This window comes from Melanaphis sacchari, unplaced genomic scaffold, assembly GCF_002803265.2.
Source record: "Melanaphis sacchari strain LSU unplaced genomic scaffold, SCAv2.0 Contig47_pilon_pilon, whole genome shotgun sequence".
Classification (NCBI taxonomy): domain Eukaryota; kingdom Metazoa; phylum Arthropoda; class Insecta; order Hemiptera; family Aphididae; genus Melanaphis; species Melanaphis sacchari.
In genome coordinates, this window is record NW_020271320.1 from 636,370 (window position 1) to 660,487 (window position 24,118).

General features: G+C 26.5%; 4 protein-coding genes across 4 annotated transcripts; 2 read left to right on the forward strand and 2 right to left on the reverse strand.

Moving 5' to 3' along the window:
* Nucleotides 1-1,670: 1,670 nt before the first annotated feature.
* LOC112598320 lies at nt 1,671-4,223 on the reverse strand. The gene is made up of 4 exons (XM_025344729.1): nt 4,113-4,223; nt 3,368-3,626; nt 3,090-3,103; nt 1,671-1,856 (listed from the first exon to the last, which is right to left on the reverse strand). The coding sequence occupies exons 1-4, from the start codon at nt 4,221-4,223 to the stop codon at nt 1,671-1,673; spliced, it is 570 nt and encodes a 189-aa protein (XP_025200514.1).
* Nucleotides 4,224-9,230: 5,007 nt separating this feature from the next.
* Nucleotides 9,231-13,261, reverse strand: LOC112598312 (complex I intermediate-associated protein 30, mitochondrial). The gene is made up of 4 exons (XM_025344720.1): nt 12,656-13,261; nt 12,273-12,490; nt 12,013-12,198; nt 9,231-9,505 (listed from the first exon to the last, which is right to left on the reverse strand). The coding sequence occupies exons 1-4, from the start codon at nt 12,951-12,953 to the stop codon at nt 9,278-9,280; spliced, it is 930 nt and encodes a 309-aa protein (XP_025200505.1). The 5' UTR covers nt 12,954-13,261; the 3' UTR covers nt 9,231-9,277.
* Nucleotides 13,262-13,379: 118 nt separating this feature from the next.
* On the forward strand, nt 13,380-17,577 carry LOC112598313 (cx9C motif-containing protein 4). Its single transcript, XM_025344721.1, has 3 exons — nt 13,380-13,544; nt 15,058-15,194; nt 17,490-17,577. The coding sequence occupies exons 1-3, from the start codon at nt 13,487-13,489 to the stop codon at nt 17,493-17,495; spliced, it is 201 nt and encodes a 66-aa protein (XP_025200506.1). The 5' UTR covers nt 13,380-13,486; the 3' UTR covers nt 17,496-17,577.
* A 465-nt stretch (nt 17,578-18,042) lies between these two features.
* On the forward strand, nt 18,043-19,376 carry LOC112598311 (GPI mannosyltransferase 1). Its single transcript, XM_025344719.1, has one exon. The coding sequence runs from the start codon at nt 18,144-18,146 to the stop codon at nt 19,335-19,337; it is 1,194 nt and encodes a 397-aa protein (XP_025200504.1). The 5' UTR covers nt 18,043-18,143; the 3' UTR covers nt 19,338-19,376.
* The last annotated feature ends 4,742 nt before the right edge of the window (nt 19,377-24,118 follow it).

Below are 24,118 nucleotides of genomic sequence, written 5' to 3' on the forward strand. Positions count from 1 at the left end.
AAAAATAATTTGTAATATAAATGTATGTTTATTATTATACTAATTTATATTATAAATACATTAGAGAATTTATTCAGAGGCAAATAATGTATACAGATAAAATAAATTGGTTGTGTAATAAAAACATCATTTTTGAATTTAAGTACTTTTCAAATGTATTTTATCAATATTCTATAGTTGTATTTATGTTTAATAATTTATTGCACTTTACAATAAATAAACAAAATTATTGTGTTGCATTTAAACATATCTATATATATAAATGGCTTATAAATATAAATACTAAATATCAAAATTATGCAAAGAGAAGAAACCATTACTTATTTTGTAAATATTTAATATTACAATTTAACCAAAATAAAATAGATGCAATTAATTTTCATCATAAATTTAAAATATTAGTTATTAAATAAATGCATAATAATATTTATGGTAATTGATCATCATTTAAAATATGTACTAAATAATTTTAAATGTTTAATATTAAACACAACATATAAATTTCAAAAATCAAACAATGGTTAATGTTATTACAATTCTATTATGTAAAAAATAATATTTATTAAAAATTAAATTTTTAAATATATAAACTATAATAAGATTTAGTAGTGTCCATGGTGAATATGTTATGGAATATAACCTTATAATATATTACTAATATGTTTTTATTCAAATTATGTTATTATGCTAAATTTTAATCAATAAAGTAAGATATTTACAAGAAACTTTATATGTTCATAGTGTAACTATATTATATTTTTAAAAAATCGTTTTCCATTTTGCACACCACAATTCATCCTAATTTAATAAAATAAAATTACAAAAGTACCATTAGGTTACACTATAAAACAGATGTATTATTAGTATTTAACAAAAAGCAAATTAGGTAAAAACATGATCTAACATTGTAATATCTCATAAAATGTTACTTTGAATTAGAGATACTAACTTATAAGTATCATTTATGTGAAATATAAGATTTGAATATAATATTTAAAATTTAAATATCAATTTATACAAGTAATTAAAACATTATTTAAAATTTGTAATAAAATTATTAAAAGAATTACGTTTCAGTACTTTTAAAATGAAAAGATTATTTTAATGAATACCATTCAAAATAAGTGTAATTCATATGTATTTTCTATTTTCAATATTTATTACGCTATATAGTGTTTATTTATGTTTATAACTATCTTCTAGCATTTGCAGTCAATGTGTTGAATAATAAATGTTTCAGTTAATAATAATTATAAATTAAGTAATAATTGACGTATCTATTCCATATTCTAACCAGTCCATAATGTAAAATTATTACATTTAGTTTACCTATAACTATTTTCTTTAAGTTTATATTTCTAACGTTTAACAATTTATATCATATATTTTAAATAGGTCATTATATTTTAATTAATAATTAATTAATTTAACTAATATAAATTATTTACCTCATGGATATATAATAAACCAGACCAGGAACTTTTAGTATAGCTCCTTTAAGTATGACAATGGATATTTATTCTCACCCTTAAAAATATATTAAAACCTCTAATTTGAAATTTTATAACTTTAAATTCATCAAAAAAATAATTTAAAATGGCACAAAAAAAAAACAAATTTCTATCACCATTTATTGTTGATTTGCAAATTATAAAAGATTAAAGTTGTTACTAGTTATTATTTGATTTGCAGCATAGTAGCATTTCAAATGTCTTGTCACTAAGACCATTTTTTCTAGGTGTTAACACTTGAATAGCTTCACTAAAAAGTCTTTCCACAGGGACTGATGAAGGAATAGTAGTGTTGTGTTTTAAAAAAACTTGTTTTACAATAGGATAGTTTTCCAGCATACAAAGGTCCTTATTTTTAGAATTTAAAAAATTCAATGCTTGCACAAGGGAAACATCAGTAGATCTAAAATTATTTTGATCTAGTGGTCCACCAGAGAAAGATGTAGAGTCATTATTTTTTTCTTGTAAACAAGAATAAAATTCACCATCACTCAATTTACTATCACTTTCAGAAATTTCTTCAGTTGGTTTTTGAACAGTATACATATGATAACATTCGTCCAGAAACAGTTTTTTGCATACTTCCATATAACGAGGTGGTATCCAACTTAATTTAAATTTAGGATGACTAATTGAGGCCAAAACAAAACATCTACTCTTGGGCAATGATAAATTAAACAAATAGTTAAACCTTTTTTCTAGACTAAGAATTATTTTAAGACACAAGGGTGTGCAGTATTTTAAATTTTTCAGTCCGGTTAAAGAGTGACGTATTACCTGAATAATAGGCGCAACATAGCCTAAAAAACAGTATTTTTCACAGTGCATTTTATCAAGATAAATGGCTAAAGGTTCCATCACCGAGCAATACTCCTCTAAAAAAGTCCACTCATTTTTATTTATTTTTGTTAACTTAAATTCTTCAAATATTTTAACAATTTCAATTTTGTATAAAAAAATCTTTTTTGATGCATCAAATAATGAGTTCCATTCAGTCACTATAGGTACAGGGAACTTGCAGTCACATATTTCTAAAATTTTATCAAATGCAACTGTACTCCTACTATATAAATTCCAAAAACTTGACAATTTTTGAAATGTTGATTCAGATATTTTGTTGTACTTATCATCTTCAATAGTAGAAATATCATGAGTTGCAATTAGATTCAAGCTATGTGCACAACAAGTAATATGTGGAGGTAAAAATAAACTATCATTAATTGTTTCAAGTTGTCCTGGGTTTGAGAGTACAGTATTAATATTTACTATATCTAGACTAGAACATTCATCATTTGTTTCACTATTAGAGCTACTTACATCATCATCTTCATTAAAATTACCCGCAGTTGTAGAAATCGATTGAAGTTCAGAAGGTAAGGCTTTAGAAAATTTTCGAAAAGATTTACCGAAATTACTTGCATTATCTGTTACAGTATGGGTTATTTTCAAAAGATCTATTTTATAATTATCAGTAATATCAGTCATAACCTCAACAATTTTAAGATAATCATGACTTCCTTTCATCCGCTTGCATCCAAGAATGAATGATTTCCGTTGGTATGTATTTTCATTAATGATGTGACATGTCATACCTAAAATAAAACAATTGTTTTAACAGTGATATTTTGAATTCATATTGTAAATTAAAACTCATTCTCTTGAATAATAGTTATTGAATATAAATTTGTGGAAATAAAACAATTGTGGGACAGCAAAACACTCTTTGATACCTGAAAAAAACTTTCAGAGAAGCAAATGTACCCCTGGATACCCCCTAGTGATGCATATGAACATTTATTTCTTTGGAATCAAGTTACACATTTACATATACATATAAAAAATCAGTGATTACTTACCCATATAACTCTTGTTGTTTGTGCTCCAAATATCTGCAGTCGTGCAAATATATTTATGTTTTTTGAGTAAATCTGTCAACATCGCCACATACGCTACATAAGTATATTTTAAATGAGATCGTATTTGTCTTCGATCAGGGATCATAGAGGTGTCTTTCAATCCAGTTAACCCAATTATTAATTCCCGAAATGTCTTTTTTTCACATGTAATTAATGGACACATTTCATTGACAATATAGTTAAACACTAATTCTTTAATCTGAAATAACATATTTTATTTTACAAATTATTAAGTAAAATATTTAATAACCTTAAGATGTAGATTTGTGTTAAATAAATTAAGTAATCCATGAATTATATTTATAAGCTAGGTATTTATTATTTAAGTGTAAGTACCAGTGTATTTTCATTATTCACATACTTAGTTACTAGTTACTACCTAGTTAATGTATTATTTTACACAAACTTTATACACTTAATTTAATACCTACCCAATAATTATTACATTCTTAATTTATAAATAAATAGGTTTATTAGATCAATCAAATTTCTTGTCTTAGAATACATCTAAGACTTTGATTAATTAGTTATAAACTAGAAACCATATTGTTGTTGACTTTTTAATTTCAATACATTTAAGACTATTATATATTTTGTATAATAGTTAAAAACTTTAATAGATTCTTGTATAATAATATAATATTAAATATACCTGGACATAAATTAAATTATTGACAAGAAATACCTTTTGTTTTGTAACTTTATTTGAAGAAACATCATTAGTAATAATTTTTGTCTGCGTGATATTTAATGACTGATTATTCTCTCCCCTTCTCGCAATTTCAACTTTTGGCATCAAAAAACTATGCTTTTTCTACAAAAAAAAAAAAAAAATAATAAATACAAAATTAGGTGTCTAATTAAATAACCATCTAAAAATGTTATATTGATAAAATTAATCGACAAGGATAAAATACTTAATAGGTATGTAACAACGTTTTTACAATTATTGTTTAACTATATTGGTAATTGATAAAATGTTATTTTTTTTACAAATAAGTTTGTTAAATAGGTCAAATTGACAAAATAATATTGAATAATAAATATCTAAATAATTAAAATGCATGTATTGTAGTCTGTGGGTAAGTACATAGTCACATGGATGAGATTTTAAAAATAAATGTTTGCACTTAAAACATCGATAGAAAATATAGATGGTACCTACTACCTAGTAAGTAGAATTAAATAATGATAATTAATGTACCATGTACTATTTGTACTTACTTTAATATGGTTTAATAACTTCCCACTGGATGATGTAGATGCATTTATAATTTGTTGACAATATTTGCAAGAAGCCGATAGTTTTTTACCATTTATTGTAAGTAACTTGTAAAAATTATTGAACAAATATTGAAATTTCGGAACATTGTTTGAGAAACTTTGTTGAAGTTCTTGTGTTGATGTACTTGCCGCAACACTAACAGGAACATTAGGATAATCAACATTTTTATGAATACGTATTTTTTTTGGTTCAGGCTTTGATAGTTTAGTAATACTAATATATCGCTCCACTTAAAATAATATAATTATTTAATGGATAAATACTTTAAGAAATGTACAGCTAATCTAATATCGAAGTAAGTATACGTTCACAGTTCAACGTTGAGCGACGAGTGTTCGTTATCGTTACTCGTTAGTCGTTAGCAATTGAATAATATTAATGTAAAAATATTATTATATTATTGTTTGTAAAGTATACCTAATATTATTATGTTCTAAGCTATTTATGTTCGATTTACCCTCCAGACCTATCGCCTCGACATTCAAAAATCAAGATAATATTATAACGCAGTGGACATAACGTAAAGTTGTGATTTTGTGAACGTCTAGCCCTAGCGAGACAGTGCCGAATGCCTATGACTATATTATATACTTTATGTCTATATAGACTCTTGCAGTCATGTCTCGTAATAGTCGTAATAGAATATATTTATTTTTCTATTACGAATTCACGAAATAATGTGCGCCGCTAGACGAGGTTTTTACATGATAATATTATTTCGATTTATATAAATAGACAAGAACGATATTATTTTCTTGAAACCATTTCTATAAAAATTATTTATAGTAATCAACATTACAATAATAAATAACAATCGCATCCGTGTCAACAATAATATATTGAGATAGTTTTTTTTAGTTTTTTCAGTTTTTTTTAGTTTTTAGTTTTTAGTTTTTTTAGTTTTTTTTTAGTTTTTTTTTTTGTTTGTTGTTGTATAGTATATGTTGATATACTATACGTAAACCAATATTATACTAACTGCCAAGAAAAAATAAAAATATTCATGTTTATTTTCAATATTTTTAGGAATAGTGTAATAATACTTTGTTTGATCAATGATATGTTTACTAAAACATGCTTAATAAAATTAAAAATTAATAGTACCAAATTACCAACAAATCAATCAAAAATTCAAAACTAGAAATTATTTATTTATCTAGATAGAAATATAGTTTATTTTAGATGACAATCAGATATTTAGTATCTTATTTATTTAGATGAGATAAAGATGCTATAGTTTTATCTAGATACTGCTCAACATTGCCATTAACATTCCTAATATGTTAAAATTTAAATTAAGTTGATGCGAAAATGATGCTGCTTGTGTTACCCATTCAAACCTTTTAGTATGAGTGATGTTCAGCTTCCGCACTGCTAAATACTTGGTATAAAGGTCTCTTAGAGACTAGAGTAAGTTTATTTTTAGGAATTAACCTAACCCTGTTTTTTGGTTGTATCATTTGAAACACTATATAAATTTAAGTATATTATACATAAAATAAATGTAAAATCCAAATGCTATGCTTACCCTTCTTGTACATTTTCAGTATGTACCTCGATTAGTTGATTGCATGCAGATAACTTAATCTTTTTGGTTTTAGCGATATTAGCACTGTCAGCAGTTAAAGTCATTTTTCTGTTAACTATAGTCGTACAAGAATCTTTAAATTGAAAAAAAAACCTTATTACTCAGCATATGTTTTTCCTATAATATCACTTTTATAAATAATAAGCCAACCATGAACCAACCAACCTTGCGTTTTATTATTCAAGTTTGCATATCGGAAGTTTTGTAAAGCCATCAAACAAATGTCATCACTCGGGGAACTTTCATCAACGGCTGATTCGACTTGGTTGTTGTGAACGACGGGAACATTAGCTTCAGGAAATAGTTCAACCCCTTTAACCTCGACATCTCTGCGTAATTGAGTGCCGCGAACAAAGCCTATATTTAGTTAATAAAAATAAATAAAACGTTAAATTTAAAATTTATTAAATTATCTTGAATTAATTGATGTGATCATACCATGAATTTTTTTCAAATGTCGCGACCAATTAGACTTATGATTGAATGTAGAAGTACACTCAAAGCACGGATATTTGATTTCCATGTGTAAATTATTTTTATGTTCAATTAAACTGTAATTATATTTACTCACAAACGAACAAAATTCGCAACTATACGTTTTTGTCTTTCGACTCTTTCGCGACTTCATTTTAAAATGATTTAAGTAGTACGATCAAAAAAAAAAAAGAAAGAAAAATAACAAATAAGTATACACGAGAATCGTAGAAACGGAATGAACGCGATAATACGATAAGTATACACGAGAATCGTAGAAACGGAATGAACGCGATAATACGATATATTATGTGTTCGGTCAGTAATGGATTGAAAACAATATAATAAAACAATCGTCATTCGTCAATGACTGGAAACACTGCACTGTCCATTGTCCAATATCCAACCATCGGTAGTCGGCGCCAGGTTTCGCTGTCGGTCGGTTTACTCGGTTTGGGACATGTCGTTATTTTTCGGTGGTGGTGCCAGTACAGCCATGGATTACCAAAGTATTTTTGCGATATCGATCACGTTGAACGCATACAACCTAGTTCGTATATTATTTCCCATTGGTTTGGGAGACACTTAAAGAATGAAGAGACGACGTCCAATGTGACTCGTATCTCTGATTCAGCGGGAGGGTTAAAAACATAACGATCACGAAACGCGATAGAATCGGTACAATGGAGGGGTTGGTGAGCATTTTCGATACCACCAACTACATCAGAGATTCCCAAACACTATGGGTGGTGGTGACTCAAAAGTTGGTCCCGATTATATTTTTAGTGTTATTTTAGCGTTATATTTTTAAATAATACATTTTTTTTTTTTAGACATATGGTCATTGATTCAACATTATCGTGGGTCACCAAAATGTAAATAATTTCCAAAATGGGTCGTGCCATAAAATGTCTGGGAACCAGTGGACTGCATCACTACTCCGTCCCAATGTGTGAAGAAGACACCGCCGCATTTAGGCACCATCATATTGAGAACTACTATTCGATTTATTCAATATGATGAATTCTTAAATTTATTTAACGTCTTTTATTAAAATTCGTCAAAAAGGTGAATATTAATACTGCAAGTGTTAAAATTTGAAATTTATGTGAACAAATTCTTTGTATACAGTCGGGACCACGAAAAGTGATGCGTACTCGTCGTGATCCTAGCGGTAAAATCGTCTAATGTGCTCTCGAAACTCTAAAATCAATAGGCTCGCAATTTAAAAATACGCATATTTTCATGCTACGTGCACGAAGGGCGCGGCAATTTAAGAACCAATGACAGCTGATAGAGTGAAGGGCAGTGTATAACGAGGGTCCCTCGCCGGTTTTCGTACACTCGACTATAAATGATATTGAACTATATTCTTGCGGCTACAACTCATTGTGCGCACATTTACCTTTTTTACAACTTGTTTACTCAAAAAAACACAATTCGATTGCGCACTTATATTTTAGCTACTTGTGACTAAAATCCCTAGTATTAAATTTCGTTTACGTACACATTTTCCTTCTCACTTTAACAGGCTTAGGACTGTCTGCTTCAAATAGGTGTGATTAAAAATGTGTGCTGAATGTGTGTGTGTGTAAATCGTTATTTGTCATAGTATCGTTACAGTATAGTCAATATAAAAATATACTACATTTAATATGTAGTGTCACCGTAATTATTATTATTTTAAATTAAATTTGTATAATGGAATTTATTTCCAATAATTTTTATATAAGTTAAACGATCAATAGCTATATTTTTATATATATTGTAAATATTCTTCCTTACGTACAGTTTCCTTTCTTTTATAATTCATTACACTGTTTTGTATTGAGTTTATTTTTAAATCTGTTTCAATTTGAATTTTTTTGTAAATATTGTAGTAGGTAAACTATTTTGTACTTTTATAGCTTTTATGATTTTCCTGAAAATATAATATTGACAAAAGTTAGGTACTTATTTATAAAATGACTTGTATATTTTTTATTTGAATTCTAGAAATTGTTCTTAAGAACCTTAAACCTCATTACTTATGTCAATAATAAATAATACACAAACAAATATTTATATTTTACAAAATTCCAACATACTATGTTTAATTAAATTATTTCTATTTTTATACCTAATATTGGTTAAAGTAACTTATTCATTCCTCAAAAATTCATCTTAATGGCTAAGCACGTCAATAATGTTTTCATTACCACTTAATAGAAAACTCAACACAAATATTTAATAAAAAGTATTATTCTATAGTTGTATTGCATACACTTATAGTTGTATTAACCTAATAAGCTCTTAGAATCAGACAAACTATGCTTTTCTGACATCTTTATTGCATTTTAATAAAAATGTATTTCATATAATTATCTTATTATTTTTAATTAAAAGACAAAACTTAAATATAACCATTTATTAAATGATCTTATAAGTTTAAAACTATTGTGTAACGAGATAGTTTATATAAACATAAATAATCTATAAACTAATATTATAACAAGTTATGAATTTATGTTCCAACTATATAATTTTGTTTAACTTCATACATTTCATATGCAGTCTCTTCATGATGCGTAGGATCAAAATCAGCGCCAATATAATCCAATTCTAATTGAAAAGGGCCATCAGATTTATCTGATACCGTAATACCAAAATGAGTAACTCTGTATAATGGCAATGGTGCTTGTTTATCTTGTATACGTCCTTTGCTGGCAAAAAAGAATTTTGAAAATGGTATCTAAAAAAAATAAACAATAAATTATCATGCAATCCTTTATTATTACTTAGATCTATAAAGTAGTTAATTATTAAATAATAAATCAAATTACAGAAAACTATATTGGAAAAATTATACAGTCCAAAATTTACAACATAACTTTGGTTGTATGACATATTATCTAATTTTTATTAGTTTATTATCAAATCAAAATTAATTTAACTTAGTTTGGTAGAAAAGTATTGATAATATAAATTTTATTAATACAGAAAAAATGTTAAAATAAAAAATAAATAAAACAACCAATTTCAGATATATAAAATTTGAAATATTTTAATAATATAACAGATACATTTTTGCTACAAGAGGAGAACAATATAATTCAACTTTGCGGTTAAATTAGAAGTATTCAAACTATGCATCGCAGCTCCTAAGGGTGTCATGGAATTTAGAGAAGAGAGCCACGTTACAGAACCAAAAACTAAAATTAATATAATATAATCATTATATGTATAAATATAAATATAATTTATAACCTTTTGAGCGATTATTGAAGCAATGACGAAATACACGTGACCATGTAAAGTTTTATTTCTTAAGTAATTATTATTATCACCAGTATTATATCCATCGAATATCGTCATTAAATTATCAATACATATGTCACATTTGCCGGTGTTAGTTGTGAGTTGTGTCTGTCTATTGACTATCATCAGTTTTGAACACATGTGAAATTACAATACCCAAAATTGGCCAACAAAGCTTTGAAAAATCTTTTGTTACTTTATACCTATGTGAGACTGGATTTTCTGCATTAGCTGTAATTAAAACAAAATATCGGCCAAAATTGAACGTTAAGAAGAAGTTGAGGATAGCTATTTCTAAACTCAAACCAAGATTTGAACATATTATGAAACATAAACAAGCTCATCCATCTCACTAAGTATTTATTTATTAATTTGTATTGTATTTAATTTAATTTATTTAATTGTTTTTGTTTCATATAGTCATCTGATAAATAAATAAATATAATAATAATATAACCACTGTTTTTTTTGACATTACTAATTTGGGAGTCGTCAAAATAGTGTGAAGACACAAAAGACACGTAAAATGAAAGAGTTAAAATACACCTGGGTTAAATCAAAAATTTAATTTAAAAGATATATATATGTTAAATTGATGGATAAATCTAAAATTATAACTTCCAGTACAATATTTAAGTCAAAATGCTTATTCTATTTAAATACTTTTCTTAAGGAGAGTTTCATAAAGACTAGTCAAGAAATTTAATAACTAGTTATTAAAACAATAATACTGTTAAGTTTTAATAACTCTTCAAAATATATATTATGTTGTATGAAACAATAAATTGTTAACTAATTTTAATCAGTTATCAGATAAATTATAGACTTTATTAGATAAAACTCAATAAAAACTTTGATAATTAATTACTGCTCTTATAATTATTATATTATTAACTGAACTGAAAATAGTTACTGAACCAAAAGGAGACAGAGTAGCCAAGCGGACTAAAGCGTCGATTGTGACGCACACCGTCGCTGGTTCAAATCCCAGCTATGCGTGGCATTGCTCTCTGGGCAGGCAACTGTCTAGGTGGCAAGGCTGCCATCTCCAAACTGGACATGGCAGAAACCTACGAGTGCCTAACTAAAAATTCTGCCAAAAAGGCATCCAAACTAAGCTTTCAGGCCTACTTCCAGACATAAGCGCCATATGCAAAAAAAAAAAAAACTGAACCAAAAATGGATTTCTATACTGTAAGTTATTACATACTTTTATACATCCTGTCTTTAATAGCATAAAATCACAATTTGAACTTAAAGAAACATTATTAATAGTTTCAAAAAAATTTAAATTGACTAGATCATAAAATATTTTCTTTTATTGGAGAAATTGAACAATTCCTTACAGACACTTTAAACAGTTTAAACACAGAATATAAATTAGCTAATTTAGATTAACAAATTCATTTTTTTTTTTTCAAATAATAATAATTAATTTGTGTGATTATTGGAAAATAAAAGTATAATAGGCCTTAAACAGATTTAAAGCAATTTAGATAGTTTGTTAATAGTGGCCACCTATCAATAAAATGCTACAACAGAAGAACAAATGAGATTGTTTTACTGAAAACTTATTTCCAGAACACATTAACAAACATTGGTCTTTAAACTTAATCTTAAGTCGAATAAGATACCACCTTTGTATCAAGCAATTTATAAAATATTATTATTCTCTATATTAAATAAAAATATTAATTGATAAAGTACAACTCTTTTCATTTCACCATCTTGATATAATAACGAATTGACTATTGTTAATATACAAAAAAATATTGAATTTATAAATAATTTACATACTATAAAATTAATCTTAAGCTTTTGTCACAATTCAATTGATTTATACTACAGAGACTAAATTAAAAACATGTTTAAAATGTAATTTAAAATTAATTTAGTAAGAATGTAGATAATCTAATGTAATTTATAATTATTACTACTTACTCTTGTGGTTTGCCAATATGGCCCACCTCGAGTATAAAGCACAAATGTAAATACATCATTCCACATTATATCAAACTGTCCAGACACATGTATGTTTATTAGATAACTTCGTCCATCACCTCTTAAACGTAAATTAAGATGTGTGTAAGGACTCCAGTCTAAAAAACTATCACGTTGAAAAGATTTCTGAAAAAGAATTTTAAATATGAACAAAACGCAATAATTGCTGACCAATAAATGTATGATATATAAAATTTTACAGAAACACGTTTTGTTATCATATTGCAATAACCAGAATTTTGAATTTTTCCATCTTTTGGAACTCTTGAACATAGATTTCCATGAAAGAGTCCACAACCTTGATGACTTATTTTTAATTCACAATTACTAAAACCTTCAGCATGATCACTATCACTAGTGACAATCCAATGATCCAACGAAGATTCTTCGTGAAATCTCCAGAACACATCCACTTCTCCTGAAACATACAAACACGAAACATTATAAATAATATTATATTCTAATATAGTACAATAGAGAGATTGATTCTGTAACAAGGGCTTTTGTGTATTTTTTGGTATTTCAATTAATGTAAAAAAAAATTATACAACTGTCAATAATCACTTAATTAACAGATGGGTACCTGCTCTGTAATCGAGTATGGGGTCACTGATCAAGACCTCTTTCATTTCATTTTTCCATAGTTCGATTTCTTTTTTGAGCTGTTTCAGACCCAGGCGAATTCTCTCGGTTCGCGATTCAGCGATCTCAAACCCTGTGTCATAGCCGCTCCGCTTATCATACTCGTGGAACTCAAAAGTCGCGCACGACGTGTGCACCCGTCGCCGTCGTGTCCAATCTGTCATCGCCGGGTGGATGCCAAACGGATCTTTCCAACGGTTCCGGGATAACACTACGGTTAATATTTTGACACGCTGCATCGTAGTCGATCACTGGACATAAAAATCGACTTTCGGTATCCACAGTGCAAAACGCCCGCGTTTCAATTGCCGGGCGCACAATGGAAAACTAAACGCCAAGCGAGACGAACGTCTCATCAGGTTTTCAAAATCAATTGTAACTCGTAACTAATAAACTAACTGACAAATCGGTCTCTCTCGTCGTTCGTAATTCTTATCGTTTCCTCACGGCATTCGGCAGTCGGCACGACGTACGGTTGATAATGTTATCGGTTCGTCTTTTACCGGAAAATATTCGATGCTCCAATAGTTTACAGATTTTTATCATGACCGTGATTAATCCCTGCTTGCCTGCAAACATATGTGGTGCGATAACAACAGTACAGCAATATTTTGGTCAACACTAACGAGTAAGTTCGTAACCACGTTCGTGATAACACAGAGATAAGCGACCGTCGGCCGGTGACACAGCCTTGTGTTTTCCACTCGTACGAGACACGAGTAGTACGCGACATTTTAGTTTTTACCTATTCCAGTTCCGAAAATTATGATTTATGCCTAAACCGGATCCCTGTAAGAAGTTAGCTTGCGCTATTCAAAAATGTCTATCTGGTGAGTATAATGACTATATTACCGTTTAATATACTATTATTATATACCACCCACCATAAGGTCGTACTTACGGTGGAATCATGACTCATCCGAACGAGTTTTTTCTCATTCAGTTTTTTACACCTCAATTAATACGTATGTGCTCACGCTTCAAAATCTGTACATCTGTGATTTGTATACACTTACATAAACGCAAATAGATACCTGTTTATATGAGTATTAAAGCTTAAAATGACTTATATTCAGGAACGATTGTAGGTTTTACTTTTTGCTAGGACATAAATACCTATACTTATAAATAAGGTATAGACACAGTCTAAAATTCTTTCTTTTTTTTTTTTACTTGAACCAAAGTATTAATACTAAAAAATATTTATATATATATATATAAAATACTTAATGATGAATTAATGAAATAATTTCACGATATTTTATAGTATATTATCAAACCATAATATTTTAAGAATTACAAAAAAAAAAGTTAGTATGTATTTATAATAACTGATGAGTTTGATTAGCAAGGCGTAAAATAAATTATTAAAATACTAATAAAATATTTTCATTCTTTCGCCTGATTTATGATAATCGTTTACTTATCTAAATGTCATGACATTGAAATTTTCAAAGGGTAAACATCAAAAAAATTTAATTTGGAACCTGCATTATTCAGCTTATAGACTTAATCCGCTACTACTAATATGCTTTTTCTATCAAGACACCAAAGAGATCATTTATTAATTTGTCCATATGAAACACAACTCATATAAAGGTCTGAAACATGCTAGTTTAAACCAATATAGGTATGAGTGGTTGTAGATTTTAAATGAATCAAATATTCTTATATTTGTATAAAGAAAAATCCATTGACCTAAAACTATTTCATAGTCATTAAAAATGATATTATATTTTACTATATAAATGTAAAGGACCAGTTCAGTGCTCTAAGTCAATTAAAATAAATTCATTTATTATGATAGTAAATAATTGATTATGTTAAGAATATTTTGTACAATACTTGAGTTTATAAGCTTGAATTTTGTATCGAACAAAATTTAAAACAATGTTAGGTACTAATCATTTCATCAACTTCGATCTGATGATTTAATTAATCTTCAAAGTAGCTAAAGCTTAGTGTGTCAAACAAAAACTAAAATCACTAGAATATTTATAATTACTATTTCTTCTTAATGTAAAATAAGTTGGTTACCTGTCATTTGATTTTATACTTATCTATAATTTTATCTTCATAAGTTTTTTTTTTTTTTTATCATAATTTGTTTAGAATACAAATGTAAAATCTATGTTTATTAGTATATTGTTAAAATTTTTATTAAACTGTTAATAAATATTGATGGTACCTAGGCACTAATTATTAATTAAACGTGCTAAAATTTAATTTAATTAATATCTTATTGGATAAGAATACAACATAATGTCATAATGTATTATAACTATGTTTAAGAAAAAAAAAGAATTTAAATAATGATATTTATTCACATTTTTTTTATTATAGAGAATGATTTCCAAGAGTCTCGTTGTACAAAACATATAGACAATCTACGAGAGTGTTGCAAAAAATTTCATGCATTTTCACTTGTGTGTTCTGGTATGAAACCTAAAGAAATAACTGAAGAAAACCAAAATATTAAGGTAAAAAAATACCAAAATAAATTATTTGTACAAATGTTTTCTACTTTAATACAAAACCAGATTCTAATCATTAATTGCATTAGAAATAATAATTTTTAAAATTATATTAGGTATAACGATGATGTTAACGTGTTTTTTTATAATATTGTCTTGAAGGGTATTAACATGCATGTATGTGTTAGTACCTATCAAATTTTTTTTTCATTTATAAACTAACATAATATTTATTGTACATATTTATTTAGAACATGTTTATACATCATTGTTCTGGGATACAGTGGTCACTGCTTAAAGTAATCACTTTAAAATAGGATTAAAACTGATAACATTAAATAAAAGTTGAAAAAATAATAATACATATATTAAATCAAAAAAAAAGTAATGTAATGTTGCATCGAGTTTAGTTATTAATAAAATATTATTTATTACTATTTAAAGTATGTAGATCTACAAAATTCAAAATTATTTTTAAAAAAAAATTATATATAAATACATATGTACATATTAATTACCTACTACTAACTTCTACAAATTTTTTTGATTGATGTCTGTATTTTTGTTCTGTTAAAAGATTGTTGATAAAATATTTGTATTAACGATGTAATTCTACATTTGATAAATGATTTGTACTCATCTTTGTAATACTCGTAGAATCTTCTTCATTTTAGAAGAACTTGGAGATTTTTCGGTATTTGTTTTTGGCTCGAGCTCAATCTCTTCATTTTCAATTTCTACAAATTTATTTGTTAGTAAAAAAGCATGTAAAATATCTCCTTTGATAAAATTTAATAAAGTAGGTATGTTTTCATAGATTTTCAACAAATTTTCAAAATCAAAGTCTATTTGTTTATCTTCTTCTTTCTCCTCCTCTTTGATGCTTTCTGCAAAACTTCCATGTTTAAAACAATTTTGTATTCTTGTATTTGTCACTTGGTCCCAAGCCATTGGGCTGTAAGATGTAATAAATCCAAGAGATTAATTTGTTTTGCTAATTAATTGGTTAATCATTTGTATATTCTGTATTGTCAGAATTTCTTTGTGATGCTACAATTTTAATGTGTTTTATAGATACATTAACTACACGTGAAGGACAGTTCTTAATAAGTGGAACAATTTTATTATTTGTTTATCCCACTTTATTAACTATTTATTAAAAATAACTGATGCCATCCAAACATTTGTATTGGCATAATAATCAACTGGTAAACATTGTACAGATTTAAAATAATGGAGATTTTTACTTTTCTCTAAAGCCAAATTTTTTTGTTTATTTTCTGACACACTCACAGTATAGGACAATGATGCACTCTATTGATATCTTACAGCATTTGCGTTTTCATTTTTGAATAAATAAGTATACACAGATAAATCATCTTAAAATAACCCTGTTTCATCGACATTATAAACATTATTAGGCATATAATCTGAAATAATTTTTGGCCAATCAATTTTTATCCATTTTTCTATTATAAAATCTGCATTTTTTTGTTTTCTGTATGTTAATTTGTATAAAATATTTTCCAAATCATTCTTTTGTGGCAATAAAAATTTCTTTATACATTATTTTCACCAGGTCTTCTGCTTTTTGACACAATATTATACCTTTGATGTGAGCATAATTTTTCCTAACATTAATAAACTATAATAATAATGCTGATTCAGCCCGTTTTTCTTTCTTACTGCGCTTCCTCTTTATGTTTGGATTTTTATTAAGTGTTGCTGAATTTTCTATTATAATTTATTATTTTAAAATTTATACAGCAATGGTTGAGAAATTTATAGTTTTATAGCTGCTTCTCACTGTCCCATTTTTGGTAAATTGTCATAATGTTGTAGTATTGAAATTTTTTCATTAACTGTTAAATCGTTTTCGTTTTTCATTCATTTTTTATACATACACTACAAGTAATACTGATCATCGGGTCACAACTTCTGTCATATTGGTATATGTACGAAACATAAAAAGTTGTTTAGACATTTGTTGTATAAACATTTTGATCTTTATTATAATAAGCTATTCAATAGAAACTTTGATTATATGTTAAATATTCCTAGTACATAATGTTAATTTTATGATCTCAAATTTATAACATTGTTCGTGATTATAATAAAAGACAACTACTATGTATACATTTTTTCCAATTTACAATAATTATTAATCAACTTTCTGAGAAGCATTTGTATATTTTTAATTTTCTCTTCAAAGATTTAAAAATGGAATACATTTTTCTTGCATAAATTAAAATTGCTTATAGTTTTTAAATATTAAAAAAAAAATGTTATATATGTAAACAGGAATAATATGTCAGAAGATCAGTCAAATCAGCGACATAATTATCAACAATTTTCTGATAGAAGAAAATTTAAAGATTTGCCATTCTACAGACGACACCCTAGAATATTTGTAGTAGCTGGAAGTACAATTAGTTTTTTGATCTTATTCAGTAAAGGATTTTATGATATTCTTAAACCAAATACTTCAGAAGATATAAAAAGGAAATTAACTATCGAAAAAATCAAACAATTAAATCTTCAAAAAGAACTTGAGTAAGTTATGATAATTTATTTGATAGTTATTTGTATAATTACTTGACTTTGATAAGAATAAATACTATTGTTTTGAATTGAAAGTATAAAAGTTATGATAACTTAATATAAATTAATATTTTATTATTACAGATCAAGAAAAACAACAGAAACACCAAAGTGATGGATGCAGTTAATAAAGCGAAATCACGATTTAAAAGATATCCTGAGCTTTTACTAAAATGTCGAGTTGAAGGCTTAGAGTATGCTGCGTGTATTATACAAAATGAAAAAGATTTAAAACCTAACTCTTGTAAAACCCAATTCATGAAATTTAGGGAGTGTTTGACTTCAAATGCACTAAAGCTTAGTACAAGAATTTAGATGTGAATTTAAATTAGTTGTAATTACTAGATAAATAATATGTATTTTATTTGGCATATAGTGTTAGCTTTCTTTATTAGAATATTTATGATTCTTTTCTCTCAATGGTATGATAATGATGATACGGGTGTTCATTATACCGACATCGACTACAAAATATTCACAGATGCAGCTCAGCATATGTGGGAAGGTGATTCTCCGTATATGAGACCAACGTACAGATATACTCCATTAATAGCTATGTTACTTATACCCAATATTTTACTACATAATTGTTGGGGAAAGCTATTATTTTCAGCATTTGATTTAGCAATTGCTGTTATTATACGTAAATTAGTTTCAAAATCCCATCCTGGTCTTAGTAATTTCTGTGCTTATTTATGGTTATACAATCCTTTAAGTATTGTTATTTCAACTCGTGGAAATGCTGATTCTATATCTTGCTTTTTTGTCCTTATAACATTGCTTGCTCATATCAATAGTTGTTACATACTATCTGCAATTTTTTTTGCAATATCTGTGCATGTGCGGATTTATCCCATTATTTATTGCTTAGTATATTATTTATCCATTGATAACAAAAATAATTATGCATCGTTTTGTAAAATGATTCTTGGTCGGCTTTTACCTACTCGCAAGAAAACATTATTTGTTGTCGTATTTGTGTTATCATTAATTGTATTAACATGGCCTTGGTATTACTTTTACGGCCAACAGTTTTTGGATGAAGCATATTTATACCACAGTCGTCGATTAGATGTGCGTCATAATTTTTCTATTTATTTTTATTTTAATTATTTAATATCTAGCTTTGACAAAACTTCAATAATATACAGTATAGCAACAAAACTTCCGACATTAATTCTTTTAGTGTCCACGTCATTCAAATTTTCCTGTACCAAAGACTTACCTTTCTGCTTGTTTTGTTTATCTTTCATTATGGTAGCATTTAACACTGTCATGACTTCTCAATATTTTGTTTGGTTTGTGTCATTTTTACCATTATGTTATCCGTTTATTAACCTAACATTTATTGAAATTATAAATCTAGTTATGATTTGGGTAGTACCTCAAATTGGGTGGCTTACATCTGCCTATTGCTTAGAGTTCTTAGGTTATAATACATTTCAATTAATTTGGGTTGAATCACTTATGTTTTTTTTGTCCAATGTTAAAGTTTTATCAATAACAATTGATTATTATAAATGTAATAAATTAAAAAAAAAATTGTAAAATAATTATTTTCATTAAGTATAAAGTTGTCTTATTACTATCAGTTTGAAAATGTTTATAGTTAATTTTTCTTGTTTAAATTACAAAACTTTAAAAATGTTAAATAGTTTTAAATATTTTAATAATAAATCACTATTTTGAATCAAATAATTGTAATTTATCATATAGATAATATTATAGTATAGTTTACTATGCTTTACCTAAATATTTTTATTTTTTCTGATGTAAATTCTTATTATAACTAAAATATTAGTCTGAACAATCAATGTTCTATTTAATGTATTTTATAAATTGTATTTTTCTTTTAAAGATGAATTATCAATAAGCCAAAATATATTAAGCTTATCTAATACATTTGTTTTTGAAAGTTATGAGATAGCAAAAATAATTATTAAAAAGAAATAAAAAAAAAAAGTAATTTTAATTAAAATTAATACACATACATAACATTGACTTACATAAAAATTCTACTAAAGCATATAATTTATGAAATTACACATTCAAGTATAAATAATGACAAATAATGATTTAAGATGCAGAGTAAATATTTTATTTTATTTATTAGAATAGTACGTTTTGACTTGAAGTTTTCTAAAATAAGTTATTTACTTATACAATTGCATTCAAATTAAGATAATTGTGAATTTTAACTTCAATTTAAACTATAACAATGGCATACATTCATAATATAAATCTTTTGTAGCTGTATGATTTCTCACTAAATAATATAATACTTAAATGTAAAATTGTAACATTTACCACAAGCAGACACACATGATTTAACACAATAATATTAAAATATTAAATAATGAATATATATTATAGGAATCGTGAATCATTATAAAAAAAACAAACTTCAGTCTTAGTAGGAGAAGGCTCATTTAAAATGATTTAACTTTGATTAAAACCTTAAAATAATTTTTAATATAAATAAAAAGTAGCTAAAATTTTGTTTACAGAAGTAAAATATTTATATTTGAAAGAAACAAACTATTTAATTTTTTTTTGAAACTTCATTTCAGCACAATAAGTATTTAAAAAAAATTAGACAAGCTTTCTTGGCATCACTTTTCACAAGTAAAAATAAATATTGGTGTTTAGTGTCTATTAACATATCTCGTTTACATCGTTAATTTGTATGAAGTAGCTAATGATAAATAAAATTACAGTATACTGCTTTGAACTAAGGTGTACATACATGAATACTGATAGTTTCTACCATTAACTTTAACTAGCTTAAAAAAAAAAAAAATTTGATTTTAATGATTTTGAAAAAGGTTATTCAAGGATAAGGTTGATTATAAGATTAATGATCATATTTTTTTTTATAATTGAAACAATTATAAATCAGCCTCAAAAATGACAAAGAGAAAATCTAAATAAAAATTCAAAATCAAACTTATTGATTCTATAATCAATGATATAAGATATAAAGATTTGAATTTTCTGAGAAGAAAAAATATGAAAATAAATGAAATTCTTATTGCTTTGCCTAAAATAAAACCGTTTGTGGTGTTTATATTCATGAAACAAATATTGAAATATATCTATCTATAAATACAATAATAATTGAATATTTATAACATTATTTTGGAAAAATCTCAAATATTTATACTTGGGTATTGGAAAAATAACAGTTTAGTTTAATGTCAAATTGCATATATTATATTCCTAAGAGTTGTTTGATATTACTATACCTAAATATAAATTAATAAGTATATGATAATCATAAAGACTTTCATAAAAAAATTCAGCATAAATCTTTTTTGTTAAAAAACTTATAAATTTAATTTTTAAATTATTTTAATTAACATGTTATTGTATAAAAATATTTGTTATGATTTATTATCATTATATATGAAATAAAAATTAATTAATTAATTAATTAAAGTTAGTTAAAAAAAAGTATGTGTTTCTTACTAGTCACTACCTCTTAACTCTTAAGTAATAAGTAGCTTTGTATATCACGCACTACTTAAATATATATATTCATATAAGTATTAAGTATACAATTGAAATTAAATTCAATTAAAAAAAATTTAATAAAATAATTGTGAACAATTCATTCGAATAAAATTTTATCTAAATAATCATCTAAATAAAAAATTATTCGAATAATACCTTACTCTGGTTGCTTAACATTTTTGAGACATGACTACATGAATCATTAGCCACTAAGTTCATTAAAAGCTTCAAGAGTAACATTATGGACTATTTAAGCACATAAACTATTAACAAACATAGAAAAAAAAGTCTACAAATAAACTATTAACATTCAAAATAGACTAATACAAATTGAACTTTATGTAAAAGTTTCTAGACTAAGCAGAAAAAGACAAATCATTTGGCATTGGTTTCAAAAAGATCTTATGAATATTGAGTATGTTATGCAATGCTAAGTTTAGTAAATTTGAATATTAGTAGTATATCATGTATGACAAACTGTTTTTTAGCTAATATATAATGTTCTAAAATTAATATAATAAACTTATTGTAATAATTTCTAGACTAAGAAAAACAAGACAAATCTTTTGGTTTTGGTTTTAAGATGATCCAATAAATATTCAATGTTCTAAAATAATCTAACACAAAACTTTATAAAGATTAATAGTAACTTTAATATAGAATAATAGCTTATTACTTATAAAACTAATTTAAAATAAACATAATATATAGTTTGTCGCATATAATTTATTCAACGGCCAACCAAACAGTCATCAAGGCCATAGTAGTGCCACTAAAATATAATAAACGGACATTCCTATGCATAAAGTCAACTGTTCTAAAATGAATAAAAAATTTTAACACTACTAAAGTAGTTTTAAAAAATATTACTAACATTGAAAACTTATAAAAATCTTATTTTTTGACACTTATTTATTGGCTGTGATGTGATGGTCAATAAACACCTCTACTCTTAACACAATACATAGATCTTAAAATAAAAATTTTAGTGAAATGGACTGGTATATACATGAAATTTGACGCATATCATATCCAGCTCACAGAAATACGGAATACCATATTCACATTCATTAGAATCCATTTTTTACTTGTTAACTTTAACATAAGAGCAGATTACTTTAAATCAAACTAAGCAATAATAACATGAACTATTATCTGAGAAGTGAGAACTGATTTTTTGTAATAATTTAAATTTTTAAGCACTTAATGATTATTTGAAAATAATAGATTTCAACAATCTCATATTTCATTTAAAAATAAAAATGTCATATACAACACAAAATAAAACTCAATAAGCTTACCTTAAATGTGGTCATAACTCATCTCGTTTCAATAATAAATTTACCACTTGAAAACCCGGTGTCTTGAAAAACTATGTATACATTATACGTTAAAAATCCGTAGACATCACATGCGCTTGAAGCATCTTTTAAAATGAAAAAAATATGTGTCAATTCTAAACGAAGACCGCAAGACAGTATATATATATATATATATATTTAAGTTTAGCGGAGTGCGGATTTCACAACAACGATATACATATATATGGCTCGAAACGCGAAAGGTGTAAAACGTTTGATTTACAAGCACAAACGCAACACACAAGACAACTGAACTTGGCGAAGGTAAAAGTCTAAAACGGGCGCACACTTGGACACTTTGACGAAGTTCACTAGACGGTCTGAGGTGGCAACGTGCCGACAACTTGTTACCATGAAAGCGTCGCACGGAGGAGTGACTATACTTCATGCCGGTGTCTCCGACAACACTAAAAAATATGCTATCCGAAATTAGTGGCCAATGACCCTATATCACCTGAGATAGGGCAATATCTGTACGTAATCTTTACGGCTGTTATAATTCCGTAAAGATATGTGATTGTGAGGGCCGTTGATCAACTAATCCGTTTTTACTGTCGGGCAATCGATTTCAGAATAGCATATAATAGGGCCATCGACCCCAGAGGAGAGGAGTCGCGATTAGGGCGGCAATAAAATCCATTTGGAGTTATCGCACTCGATAACTTGCGCGAACACGATCATTCCAACGCCGTATGTAGTTTTTACAAATACTTTAACAGAATGCTGTACGCGAATGGAATGAATACGATTTTTTATAAACACAATATAGGTACCTTTCAATAAATCATTTACTAACCCATTGTGGTGGGCGGCCGGTCAGATTAAACTGCAAATATACCTATATAGGTGTTGTTATTTAAGAGGGTGACTTAAATCGCAAAATTCGGTACTAGGAACATATGTGTAACATGTATCTTCTTGGTAAGACGATCATTCTGATGCTGTACGTAGTTCACAAATACTTTAACAGAGTGTTGTGCACTATTGTGCGTGAATAATATGAATAATATTTCTCAAATTTTATTATTTCAAAACATTTGAAATTTAATATATTCGACCGATTCAAGATATTATTTTTAAGCTATATTTGATTTCATATAAAGTATAGAATAGATATTATTAAAACCGGTCCAAGGTTGAATTCAGATATTTTGCGTCTAAGGAAAGTATTTTTCTCTCCTTTTGAATATAAACCATATTAATATGTAATAAATATTCAACAGTTTAATTGTAAATTAATAAATACTAACAGAATGCATTTTGATTCAAAAATTTCAAAATAACAATATGACAGCAGATAAAATATTTTTCATATAATAATGTTATTATTGAATGTTTAGGCTGTAAAAATAATAATCAATAATATATGTTTAATCCATTCTAATGGTTTAAAAGACAAATAGTCCCGACTACAACTAATATGCGTCATGCGATCAGGGGTAATTATTCATATAT